At 37.4% G+C, this 13,320-nt stretch overlaps 1 protein-coding gene across 2 annotated transcripts in view; it reads left to right on the top strand.

The window, feature by feature from the left end:
- The first annotated feature begins 210 nt into the window (after window positions 1–210).
- Window positions 211–13,320, top strand: part of LOC140164606 (proline dehydrogenase 1, mitochondrial-like) — a 39,782-nt gene continuing 26,672 nt past the window's right edge. Inside the window, exons 1-3 of one of the 2 annotated variants that reach the window (XM_072187931.1) lie at window positions 211–675; window positions 6,134–6,342; window positions 9,364–9,390. In XM_072187931.1, coding sequence (XP_072044032.1) covers window positions 298–675; window positions 6,134–6,342; window positions 9,364–9,390 — 614 coding nt within the window. In that variant the 5' untranslated portion in view covers window positions 211–297. The remainder of the gene's footprint in view (window positions 676–6,133; window positions 6,343–9,363; window positions 9,391–13,320) is intronic. The other variant, XM_072187932.1, reaches the window with a different exon arrangement.

Here is a 13,320-nt window from a genome sequence, read left to right on the forward strand (position 1 = left end):
TATCATTTTGATCATTTTAAATAAGTATTTGTTTAATTTTGAGGTAAAATTAATGACCAAGAACAGAAATGCTACTCTGCAACAATACTGTGGGGTGTATAAAATATCTTACCTCGTAATATAATGAGGTTATCCAATCCTGACCTCTGACGTAGAAAATAATGAATGAAATTTGCATACGATAACAGCCGTGGACGCGGTCATGTGGACGAAAACATCCACTCATTATAAAATGCTGCATTGATCTGGTTTAGACCGAATTTCAGCGCGTGTACCGCATTGTAAAATTACCGCAAAATGGCAGGAATTTGCCGTGTTTTAACCCAAAACTTGTCTAGAAACGCAAGGATTGTATCAAACTTGAACTATCCGATTGGAATGAGAACTAAAAGTGCTGCAGCGCAGCCGAATATTGTTGTAGAAAACGAGGAAAAAGATGTGACGTCGACGGGCGGGAATGATCACGTAAGCTCCAGGGCGAAGATTGTTGTATCATCTCCGCCAAATATACACGACATACAGAAACTTGGTGGACATGGACAACCTAATACGATTCAACTTGAATTTATTGACGCTAAAGAAGCCTATAGAAGTAAAACAACATGGGAGATATTTCGTGCAATTGTTGTACTTAGAATGTGTCAATTTGATGCACTGGTTACGTATAATAAGGAGGTAAGAGGGTAAGACATGTAAGAAGATGTTTACGAAATTGTTGTTTCTCCTGCATGCCCGAGTGATTTTCAAACTCAGTCAAAGAGATTATTTTTATTTATATGTAAAGCTATGTAGTAAAATAACATAGGAGTCATCCAGACTGTCTCAAAACTTACTGAAGGAGGCCCTTATTATTTGTTACACATTTACTACTCATTTCTATGTAAAATTGCACGAGTTTGCAAAGGCTTAATTAAAAAATGTCAATGTGGGTCGGGGAGGAGCTACATTATACTAAAAAAAATATATATTTTTGTTTAATATTGCCCCAAAGCTCTACCCCTAGCTTGAATAAGGCTAATGAAACTTGATGTTGAGTTTAGCGTACCATTTTTTCCAGCTCATAATGAGGCAACTATTTCATTATTCATTATTCATTATTTTCCAGATTTCATTATATTCATAATAAAGCCTTTTTCTCAATGATATCCTTATGCGCTTCTGTTCATTCTATTTGGGTATCTTGGGTCCCAATATAATGTCAATAACACATATAACATTCATAAAAATATATCTTGCTTTTTGTTTTTCCAAACTTTAAATCAAGTCTCCTATTTCCACTGACCTCTCCGTATACATTTGAGGATGGAAGGAAATGGGGGGTGACTCATTTATATAATAATAACAAAATCATTGTCACCAATTTGTTAAAAATATAGGGCCTACATGGCTTTCAATAGTATCTTCTAGTTAAATTATTTATAACATAAATCCATCTGGTGAACATAGGTGTAGATCCCGGGGATGGGGGGATAAATCCCCAATATTCTGCTAGGGGATGGTCCATACAATCATCCCCCAATGTTGAAGCCTGTATGTGAGTTTCTGACGAAATTAACCTCATATTTGGCCATTTTATCCTAAAAACCTTTATTCCACTTTTGTACCATATTTCATTGACCAATTTAGCTTCAATATGCCAAAAACATTTGCATGCTAAGAAAATTTTCCAACCCCATCCCCTGCCCCCCCCATGTCAAAAAGAAATCTATGCCACTGCTGGTGAAAACATTTGGCCAGGTTCGGTTCAAATCTAGTCCACCCTGGTATCCCAAAGGTATAATTGAAATAATTGGATAGAGCAAGGGTCAAAGATTGGTATATTTTCAATGCTCAAATATTTAGATGAATTCTTCTAATAAGTAATAGTTTTTGAAGGCTTAAAATACAAAAGAAAGAGGTTTTAAAAATTTTCAGAACAAATTTTCTTGCTGGTTTAGTAGCAATTTTGCACAATAATGAATTATTTTCAGATTTTACATCTCAAACGCGGCACAAAATTCATAACGCGGGCGGGGGACGCTAAACTCAGAATCAAGTTTCAAGTGCCTAAAGTGTTTGCAATGCATTTGTGTTTTATGCGTGATGATGTAAATAAACTTTTTAACATCACAACAATAATTAAATTGAAAATCTCCATTAATTGGGGCCTCCATCTTGGCCTGGTGAGAGCCCGGGGGGTTCACTCGCATACCAAAGTGGTATGCATGCTCGTCCCAGCGCCTCAAAAATGGCCCCTAAATGGCATAATCAGTGCAGAAAAATTTCACTCCTTATTGGCGTACGGCTCTGTAAATCTTATTTTTACCCCTAAAATATGGCGTAATTTGGTCGTAAGAAACTAAAATGGACCTCTAAACGTAAACTCTAAAACAAATTCATTGAAGTTGAAAAAAGATTCCCTAAATGTCGAAACTTTACCTGAAAAGCACCCTTTCTTCTAAAAATGTTGGTGCCGCCACAAGGGTCAAGGCCAAAAATCAACCCTTTTTGATGGGTTCTCCGTATACTTGGAGTCAGGGGTAGCGTTAACCCCCGATCGGGGGTGAATGACCCCCTAAATTTAATATAAATTTTTCACCCTCCATATATTGGGAATGTGCAAGCTCGGGGTGAACTCTGACCCTCTACTTTTGGACCTTTGGACCCCTGACTACACTGCAAAATATTTTTTCACCCCAAGATTTAATTTTCACCCCATGTATTTGGATTTTCTGCAAGCTCGGGAGCGAAAAACACGGAAAAACAACCCCCAACTTTCGGGCCTTAATGCTACCCCTGCTTGGAGTGGTGGCTGAGGATTGCAGTTGATGGTCATGTACTCAGTTTTGGGAACACTGATGATGAGACCCAGGCTTTCTGCTGCAGCCGCTGTTCTGGTCAGCTGTGCCTGTGCCCATGCGGGATGGAAGATTCAAGCAAGGCAATATCATCAGCGAAATCCAAGTCGTTCAAAACCTTGGCAGGATAACGCCTGGAGCGGCGCGGTGTGTTTCAACACCGCTGTTATTCCCCTCGGTAGCCATCGTCATCAAATAATCGATGAGAACAATGAATAGGAATGGGGCCAGAACATCCCCTGCAATACTCCAGTAGTCACTAGGAAGGGATCCGAGATGTTGCCATCTACCAATGTCGGCACTTTGCGAATTAGTATACAGTACACGGTACACCGTACACGTATTGCCTTTACGATGCTCTCAGGGATACCATAGTGCCGCACAACAGAAAACATCATCTTCCTGTTGATTGAATCAAAGGCTTTCTTGAAGTCAATGAATGTTATAGTTAGTGGAAGTTGGTAACTATGGAAAGCCTCCATGATTCTCGGAGGATATGCATTATGATACCACTTTGGTATGCAAGTGACACCCCGGGGGTGAGAGGCACTAGCTACTTCCATAATTTTATATGCCAAAATAATAATTTAGAATTTATTTACATGTAGATCATTATTTTTTCATTTTCTTACCAATTAAAGGGGCATTTCGTGACAGACCACAGCCTCATCGGTCATCCCCCCACTTTTCCCCAAAAAGTTTTTTACACCACTGGATACCTCCCCTTACCAAAGGTCGAGGCCTTATCTAAGCCTCGACTTAGCCTCAGAAAATAAGCCTCATGAATAGCCTCATATCCTTAGCCTCGTCTTAGCCTTACCTTAGCCTCACCTTAGCCTGAAAATTAGCCTAATTATGCAAATTAGATAAGCCTCAAATAATTAGCCTCAAATAATTAGCCTCAAATCATTAGCCTCAAATCATTAGCCTCGCATTATTAGCCTCGTAATATTAGCCTCGTAAATAACTAGCCTCGTCTTAGCCTTACCTTAGCCTCACCTTAGCCTGAAAATTAGCCTAATTATGCAAATTAGATAAGCCTCAAATAATTAGCCTCAAATAATTAGCCTCGTAATATTAGCCTCGTAAATAACTAGCCTCGTCTTAGCCTTATCTTAGCCTCGTCTTAGCCTGAAAATTAGCCTAATTATTTAAATTAGTTAAGCCTCGCAATATTTAGAGGCTAAGCTAAGACAAGGCTAATAATTTGAGGCTATTTTACGAGGCTAAACATTACATGCATGCAGGGACGGTTGGGCTATTTATTGATCCAGCTAGGTGATAAGTGTTACTGATATTTTTGGGGTGTTATGAAGTGGGGGTAGGGTTATTTGGTGAGTTGCATTTGGAGAGTTCCAATATGGTGAGTTGTCAATTGGAAAATCCAACTATGGTGAGTTGTCATTTGGTAAGAGTTCCAATATGGTGCAAGTTGTCACCTTGAGCATACTAGTATTGGAAAGTTTTATTTGTAAAGTTGGGATACGGTGTGCTGTCAATGTTACGGACAGTTGTATTTTGAAGTGGGGGGGGTAATTTGTAGAGTTGTCACCTTTAGCGTATTGGAAGAGTTTATCTTTATGACACGTACACCATATCCCAATGTCACCAAACAACTCTTTTAATATGCTGAAGGTGACAACTCACCATAAGAACTCTCAAAATGACCATCCCCACTTAAAAGTACAAACATCCCCATATACCACATGTCCACATCTCAACTTTTACCAAATAGAACTCCCATATAACTCTTTCAAATCGGGTGTAGGTGAAAACTCACCACACTTGAACTCTCCAGATGACCCTCCCCCACTTCAAAGTAGAAACATCTCCAATACATTGACATATATTGCATGCACACCACTTCATCCCATCTTAACATAACACTTCCAATATATGACAACCTATCATTATTTGAACTTTCCCAACAACATTAACTCACCATATTTTAACTCTCTAAATAACCCACCCCCAATTTAAAGTACAAACATCCCCAAACATCAATTAACATAACACCCTAACAACATCAGTGCAGTAACACGTTTTCACCAGGGTCAGCCAGCATCAAACTGCATGCAGTATACATGTCTGCAGACTACAATACATGCATGTCTGCTGAATTCGACAACCTCAAAAAGGCCATATTTCCTTTATGAAGACAAGCAATAAAATACATACTTTGAAACTTCTGAAAAGCTGATTTTTCTTCCAGAGACATGGTTGCCATGCTCCCCATGAACTAGGCACCAGTAAAAAGCCTAAAATACCCTTTAAACTGTTAATTTTTTCAAAATTTTTGGCAATTCTGAGCAGCATACAGTAGTCTGCTCCCTGACAGTTGGTGACCTCTGACCTATCATGTGACCATATTTTTGAGGCTAATAATAGCCTCAAAAAGTTGAGGTTAATTTTAGCCTCAAAATTAAAGCAGGCCAAGACGAAGTTAATTTTTTAGCCTCAAAAACATTTCAGGCTAAGACGAGGTTAATTTCTTAGCCTTGTCACCGATAAGGTTAATTTCTTAGCCTCGATGGCTAAGTTGAGGTTAATTTTTAGCCTCAAAAGATATCGAGGCCAAGTTGAGGCTAAGGTAAGGCTTATTTAGCCTCGACTTATGGTAAGGGTCTGGCTACATAATGTTTATGTACCAAATATTTCTTGCAGATTAATTCGTTTAGCAAAAATATCGCCAAATTTGAATTTCGTTGGTGCACCAGAATGAAATTGCAACACATTGTCTATGGAGCAGTGTAATACACATAATCATGCATAACTCATAAACGCAAAATCGGAATCAACTGAAATTTTGGAAATAAGCTTTTTTCGTGGATATCTACTGAAAAATATCATAAAAAGAGGATGCTCACGAAATCCTCCTTTAAGGGTAGACGAGGTATTGTTGGTCGAAGCAACCTAAAAATCGATTTTCATTATGTAGATCAATATATTATTGAAAATTAACATCTTGATGTTTTGCAAAAGTTCATTCTACAAATCGTATGCTCTGCAAACTTGCTTAATTTATTGTTGTTAATTAGTTATGTACGTTTTACAAAAGTGTTGTTGTTGTTTCAGCCCTCTTCACAACGTAACTCAAGAACCGCAGCACCTATAAAAGTATATCTGTGATATTTTAATTCTTCTACACGCTCGCTATGAATTGAGCAATGCAGTTTTTGCCAAAGCTCACTACCATTCGTAAAATGCTGTGAACTACCAAATCACAACAGTTTAAAATAATTAATAACCTTAATATAATTGATCAATTTATATTTTTGTTATTTATTTCTTCACAGATAATGAAATTTGCCCAAACTATTTTGGGAAAGAGACTTTTTGAGCGTATCATGAAAGCATCTTTCTACAGCCACTTTATCGCTGGTGAGAATCAAGTCCGCATTCAGCCTACAATAGATAGACTGTCCAAATATGGAGTGGGAGCCATCTTGGATTACAGTGTTGAGGAAGACATATCACACAACAAAGCCGTGGAAGCAGAAATGGAGTAGGTATTAATGGTTTTAGAGAGTGCCTAAATCTGTAATCCTTGCTCAGTTTTTAATTTTTGTGACTTAAAATATAAATCTGTTCAACAGGAGGTCGATCACTGAATCAGGATGTTTTGTTTGCTTTTTTGGCTTATAACCCTAAGACATCTCAGAAAGGCTTGTAATATCGGAAGGAAAAAATTAAATACCGTAATTAAAAAACATTTTGATTTAAGGGGTACTACACCCTGCCCAATTGTGTGCCTATTTTTGCATTTTTCTCAAAAATTATAGAGCATTGGTGACAAGTAAGACATGTATATTATAGGGGCAAGGACTACAACTGCTGCACTGGAAATGTTATTTCAACACAGACAACAGTTGTGGAGTTACAGTCAAAAATGAGGGAAAACCAATATTTGATCAATAAATCAATAACTACTTGCCCTGAGTTGCTGAATTTCAGTGCAGTAGTTGTAGTCCTTACCCCTATAATATACATATCTTACTTGTCACCAATGCGCTATAATTTGTGAGAAAAATGCAAAAAATAGGCACAAAATTAGCCAGGGGTGTAGTACCCCCTTAAAAAAACAAATCAAGTCAAAATCAATCCACAATTCATGCGCAACCAAAAAAACTCAATATTCTTTCTCGAATAAGATTTGACAAAAGCGAAAATTTCTCTTGGGTAGGTATTGCTGGTACAGTAAATTTACATGGCTTGGTTGTTACCAGTAGTGTGACAGGGTCTGACTATGACAGACCCAAAGTCTGTTTACAATGAGACCTGCATCATTTCTCATACTCATAGCACATGCAAATTAAAAAGCATACTTGCAGCATAGATCCTGGGCTTGCAGTCACACTCCAAGAAATAAAGTTGCCTAAATCTGTTATATTAATTATTGTAAATTATTTTCACTTGCTTCATGTATATATTATATTCTACATTTAATGTGATGTGGGTACCTATGTTCTGTGCTTTGTAGGGGTTATTCTTTTCTGTGCCAGCTCAATCAATCATTTCCGAAATGGGTAATTGCACAGGAAATTGTATTTATATAATTCATGCAACATCTGCTTAAGACAGCGTTCAAGATTTGACTTACATTTGGCGGACACGCGTGTGAAAAAAGTATTTAGGGGTGAAAAGAACCAAAATTCTTGAATGTTATATGTTTCCATGGGTAAAATGTCATCTAGTTTCAGATTTTGGCACTTCAAACTCCCTATCTTTTATAGATTTTGAGAAAAAATTATATTTTGGTCCGATTTTGGCCGAAAATGGCCATTTTGGGGTGACAAAATTTTGACTTGCAGATTTCCTGTGAGTATATGAACATAAAACTATCAAATAGTGCCTAATTTTCTATTCTAATTGTGTAACAAGGGTGCAATTGTGATATTAAAAGCATTGAATGGGATCCATATATTTCTTTATTTTTGTAGCAGGGGTAGAAACTTGAGGGTTCGGGTGACAATTGATTTAGAAAAATATACAATATTAGCATCATTTTCAATTTGAAAACGCCATATATCTCCACAATGGTATGAGCTATAGGGATGCTTTAAGTGTTTATTTGCTCAGTATTTCATTAGCTAAATGGTGATATAACAAACAAGTAAGCTAGATCTACAGAAAATAAAATAACTTGCAAAAGTGCTACCCCCACCCCTAAGGATTTTGAGGGCATGAAAAAAGTCACAGATTTTGCAAAAAAAATAAGTCCTTCAAAATTGGGAGGTTTGAGGCTAAACAAAAGACATGTTGCCCTTACCAATGCCTCCCTCTAGAGCAACATGTTTTTGTTTAGCCCTGAGTATCCCCATTTTGAAGGACTTATTTTTTTGCTCCAATTTGGGGACTTCGGGCAGAAATATGCCTGTACAGTGCTATGGGGAAAATTTTCAAGTTGATAATTATGCATTTTTATGTCAGATTCAGTTTCTACACAAAATTTCACCCTAGAAAATGTTCCTTAAAGTAGGATATCTTTCACTTTAAGTTGCACCATTCTGTCCGCCAAACGCAAGTCAAAGCTTGAACGCTGTCTTAAGTTATAGTCAACAGTCAATCATGTTAGTGTGTGCGAGTATAAAATGATTTGAAAAAATCAAAATATGACCAAACATTTCAATTTTTGTAACAAAACATGTTTCACCCAAAACCGAAAGTTTTTTTATGGTAAGTCAGTGTAACTGAAAATATTTTTACAGATTAAAAAAGTGTACAAACATTGACGAAATACTGAAATAGATGAATATTGTGGTGTGATCAAGCAAAATCAGTTGGAAGACAGTAAATTTTTAAATTATCAGTTTCTTTTAAGAATACTACACCTGCCCAATTTGTGCCTATTTTTGCATTTTCTCAAAAATTATAGCGCATTGGTGACAAGTAAGATATGTATATTATAGGGGCAAGGACTACAACTACTGCACTGGAAATTTTTATTTCAGCACAGACAACAGTTGTGGAGTTACAGTCAAAAATGAGGGAAAACCAATATTTGATCAATAAATCAATAACTACTTGCCTTGAGTTGCTGAATTTTCAGTGCAGTAGTTATGTAGTCCTTGCCCCTATAATATACATGTCTTACTTGTCACCAATGCGCTATAATTTTTGAGAAAAATTCAAAAATAGGCACAAAATTGGCCAGGGGTGTAGTACCCCCTTAAACAGGTTTGTAAACAGCAATTTACGAAGCTGCATTTTGCTGAAAACCCCATTGAAATTGAACAACCAATTCATTCAAAAGATATTCATGAGTGAGTATGCCGAGTAAAGAGTTTCCAAAACAACAGGAATCTCTCAAAATCATATGAAATTATATAATCATATTTTTCTTGATCACACCACAATTAAAGAAAGCGCAGTTTTGACATGATCGAAGGCCAAGCACTAAATAAGAATGTCTGGACACTGGACAGTGAATAATTTTGGTATAAATTATGTGATGCATGTTATGTGATGTATACTGGTGCATGACAACATAAATAAAATTTGTTTTCATGTATAATCTTTTGTACAGGGGAATGGGCCATCACAGTCAACAGAGGTACACGTAATATAGGCCTATTGTTGATACTGCATGTTTACTATGTATTCACTTTTTGCGTCACTATGAACATTTTTGTGCTTTGCAAATTTTGGTTCGTTTCACTGGTTTTTTTTATTGGTTTTTTTATTTTAAGTTGACAATTCTGGATCCAACACCTTCACCTCTAATTTTTGCCGTATTTGCTTGGAACATACATGTTTTCATAGTAGCGCAAAAAGTTCCATTATATCTAGGGCCTATAGTATTATTTTTTATTAACCTGGTGCAGGGTGGTGCAATATACAATGCACCTGGGTACTAGCTATAATACTATACCATTTTTCACCCTGTTGCATTTCATTGAGCACAGCTTCTAATTGCTAGCATTCGCACAAATCGCTGGTGTTCACATGCTTTTAAATACGCTGTAGCATGTCAACAGCTACCTCAATGTAAATATTTAAAATGCCATCAGGGTTAAAAATGGTATAATAATAGCTGAGGAAAAATTGCTAACATAATTTTTACCCAATTTGACAGTTTGCTTTTAAAATAAATGAATTAGGCTTGATTTCAGCAATGTATAATTGACAAAGTTTCCCACCAACATTTGTCAACCAAGCTCCACATACTGTTATGGAATCTCTGTTATATGTATGGTGTTCCCCAGGGATGTGAGTGTGGTCCAGCTTTATTTTCTTGCTCTACATCAATGACATCCAAGAAATTAACCATTCAAACATCTGCATTTTCACTGATGACAGCTCATCGTGTACAAAGAAATTTATTACACACCAGATGATCACAAAATTCTGCAACAAGATCTTCAGGCTCTTGCCGATATTTGGCCGTTATGTGTGGCTCATGATTGATGAAATTTAACACCAAGAAATGTGCCATCCTGAGTATCATTCACAAGATGATCCAAGCAACTACCAATTTACAGAATGGTTCTTGGCAGAGTCAACCAACATGATCAGAGGTGTAAGTCTTCCGGGAATTCCGGAAATGTGGCCAAAATAAAAAAAAATTCGAAATGTAAAAAAAAAAGGAAATTTGGCGAGGTGCTCGCCTTTGGCTCGCATGTTTTTCAGGGAGTGGATAGTTACCTCGCTTACACCTCTGCCTGATAAATAGGTGTCAGCATATCCCATCATCTCAACTGGAGCGGTCATTCTCATCAAATCATCAATTTTAAAGCAAACCAAACATTGGGCATTCTTAGAACACTTGCACCATGCCACAAAGATGTGAAGGTTAGAGCCTAGGAGTCATTGCATTGGTATGTTCTCACTTGAAATACACTGCTGAAGTCGGAATCATTACAACTGAAGTGGATTGACTGGAGCAAGTAGTGAGCAGCTGCAAGGTTTGTGCATGCAGACTACTGGTCATAGGACAGTTCCTGTTACACCTCTCCTTAATAACATCGGATGGGATTCCCTTGACACTGGTTGGCTCATTGCACAGACTATCATGTTCTTCAAGATTCACAACCACCTTATCAAAATCAGTTTTCTTCCATTGACTGGCTACCTATCCTACCTATACCTATAGCAAGGCAAGATCTCCTGTTTTTAAGTTTGATCATCCCAATTGCCACAATTGATACTCCTAGCTACTACCCAACATGCCCAAGAAGCACCTAGATGTACAACCAATTATTTATTTATTTATTTATTTATAACATTCGGCCGAAGCCAGGCTAAACCCAATAGTAGTAATAGTGCTCAGAGGCTACTAAATTCAAGGGATGCCTCCAGATATGACGGGACAGGGATATGGGAAGAGGTCCGATTTTAGAAGCAGGAGGAAAACCGAGCACCGGAGAAAAACCTGCGAGGGCGACGAGCATGGATCGGCAACCAAACTCACATGTGGCACCGCTGAGGAATTGAACCCGGGCCACAGTGGTGAGAAGCGAGTGAGAAGACCACTACACTAACCCGCCCTACCAACTAAACTACTACTTTCACTGCCACCTTCAGGGTCTCAGCTCTATATACCTACCATCTGGATTAAGCTTAAGCCCAACCAGCTCCTTGTACCTGTATATTTAATTAATCTTTGGTTTGTTTAGATTTGTTGCTCCTTCACTCTTTTCTTTTTTTGCACCAGCACTGGCTTTGATGTGACTTCACAGCCATTCCAAGTTATTTTTGAGCTCCTAGGAATGTGGTTATTTAAAATGTGGTTTGACATACACCGGTAATAGGGCCTATAAATAATATACTACATGTTTTCTAATTTTAACCGGGTGCAGGGTGGTGCAATATATAGGGCCTATACACATACCGTATTTATAATGTGACCAGGGTGGTGCAGTTATGTACAATGCAAATACTACAACTTTGCAATCCGCTTTTTTTTTTTTTTTTAGAAATTAAGCTTGATGTGTTGATGTTGTTTGCCTAGTTCAATAATGACTAGCAACTACATTTACTAACTTAAAGGAGGATGACTACTAACTTATAAGGAGGATGACTACTAACTTAAAAGGGGATGGTCCAATTTCATCACATACTGACTCATTGCTTGAAGATGTTTCTGAACTTTCTTCTGCCATCGCTATATATTTTAATGCTTTTGTTTCATGTGTAATCTAAGGTAGCTTAGGCTAATGAAAGTTGATTCATTTGTTCCTGTTTCCCACCTGCAGGCATAAACGGTACCGGTATTGAAAAACCAAAATCGATAAGCTATAGTTTGATCCTGAGCTCTTATATATAGGCAGGAAATGTTAGGCTTTGACCACTCTGCCGAAAAAGTAACCGTCTGGCCTATATTTTGTGTGTTTTAAGAAAGTAGACAAAGTACAGGACTTCAATTACCGTAATAATTTGTGATGCTACTGGTGAGATGTCACAAGACAATTCTCAAAATAAAATATTTTAATATTAATCAGTGATATTATAAGGCCCTTCGATTACAAGCTGATCAAAGTATAAGTAAATAAGAAAAATTGTTTTTAGGACAAAATGGATTTTTTGTTTTGTTTTTCGGGAAAATGTCAGTTTCGGTATTGATTTCAAACCGATATAAACACATTATTTTAAAAACTCAACCCCTGAATGAATGAAATACAAATTGTAAGTCTTCAGAATCTATGATGTAAGTCACCTCGTCCAGACGTCCGAGATACAAAAATGTGAAACGGGAACCAAGATCAACTAATTAGCTTCATTCTGTAGTTGGAAGATATTTGTAGAACTTTGTTTACAAGTTTGTGCAGCGCATGTACATTTTTTGCCTCACAATTAATCCAAACAAAACATCTTTAATAGCCCTCTGCTATACCAGGACACTGGAACATCCTGTTCCAGTATGCTGTAATTTCTCAGTGTCAGTTCTAGGGGTGGTGCAATAATCATGTGTACCCCCATGGGTGGTGAATTGTAGCGGGAGGTAAAGATACTTTTGCAGGCCAAAAGGGGAGGGCAAACATTTTTTGGCAGGTCGAAAGGGGACAGGTGAGTTGTGGCAGGTCGAATGGAAGGAGGGGCAAACAATTTTTGGTACAGATGTTTTAGATACCGGGGTACTGTTCAATATTATACCCTAAAAGCTGTAGGAAAACATTAGGAACACGTTCAAATTTATGCAACATTTTCTGCTCGCTGCGCTCAAATTATACGATATGACAATTTAAGGTTTTTAATTGTCGCTCCCAAATATCTTGCATGCGTAAAGGGGAGGCCAAAGATTTTTTTGGCACATTGAAAGGGGGGGTCAAAGTTTTTTTGGCACATCGAAAGGGGGGATTGCAAAAAATTAATGACACGGCCAGAAGGTGAACAAATTTTTGGCAGACCATTTTGAGAATTTGCCACCCCTGGGTGCACATAATTATTACACCACTTAGAAAATATGGGCTTTTTTACTATTTTGATACCAAAATCTCAATTTTGATGAAACTGAAACTTGGGGATGAGGTTGTATATTACATGT

The sequence above is a fragment of the Amphiura filiformis genome, chromosome 11 (assembly GCF_039555335.1).
Source record: "Amphiura filiformis chromosome 11, Afil_fr2py, whole genome shotgun sequence".
NCBI lineage: Eukaryota > Metazoa > Echinodermata > Ophiuroidea > Amphilepidida > Amphiuridae > Amphiura > Amphiura filiformis.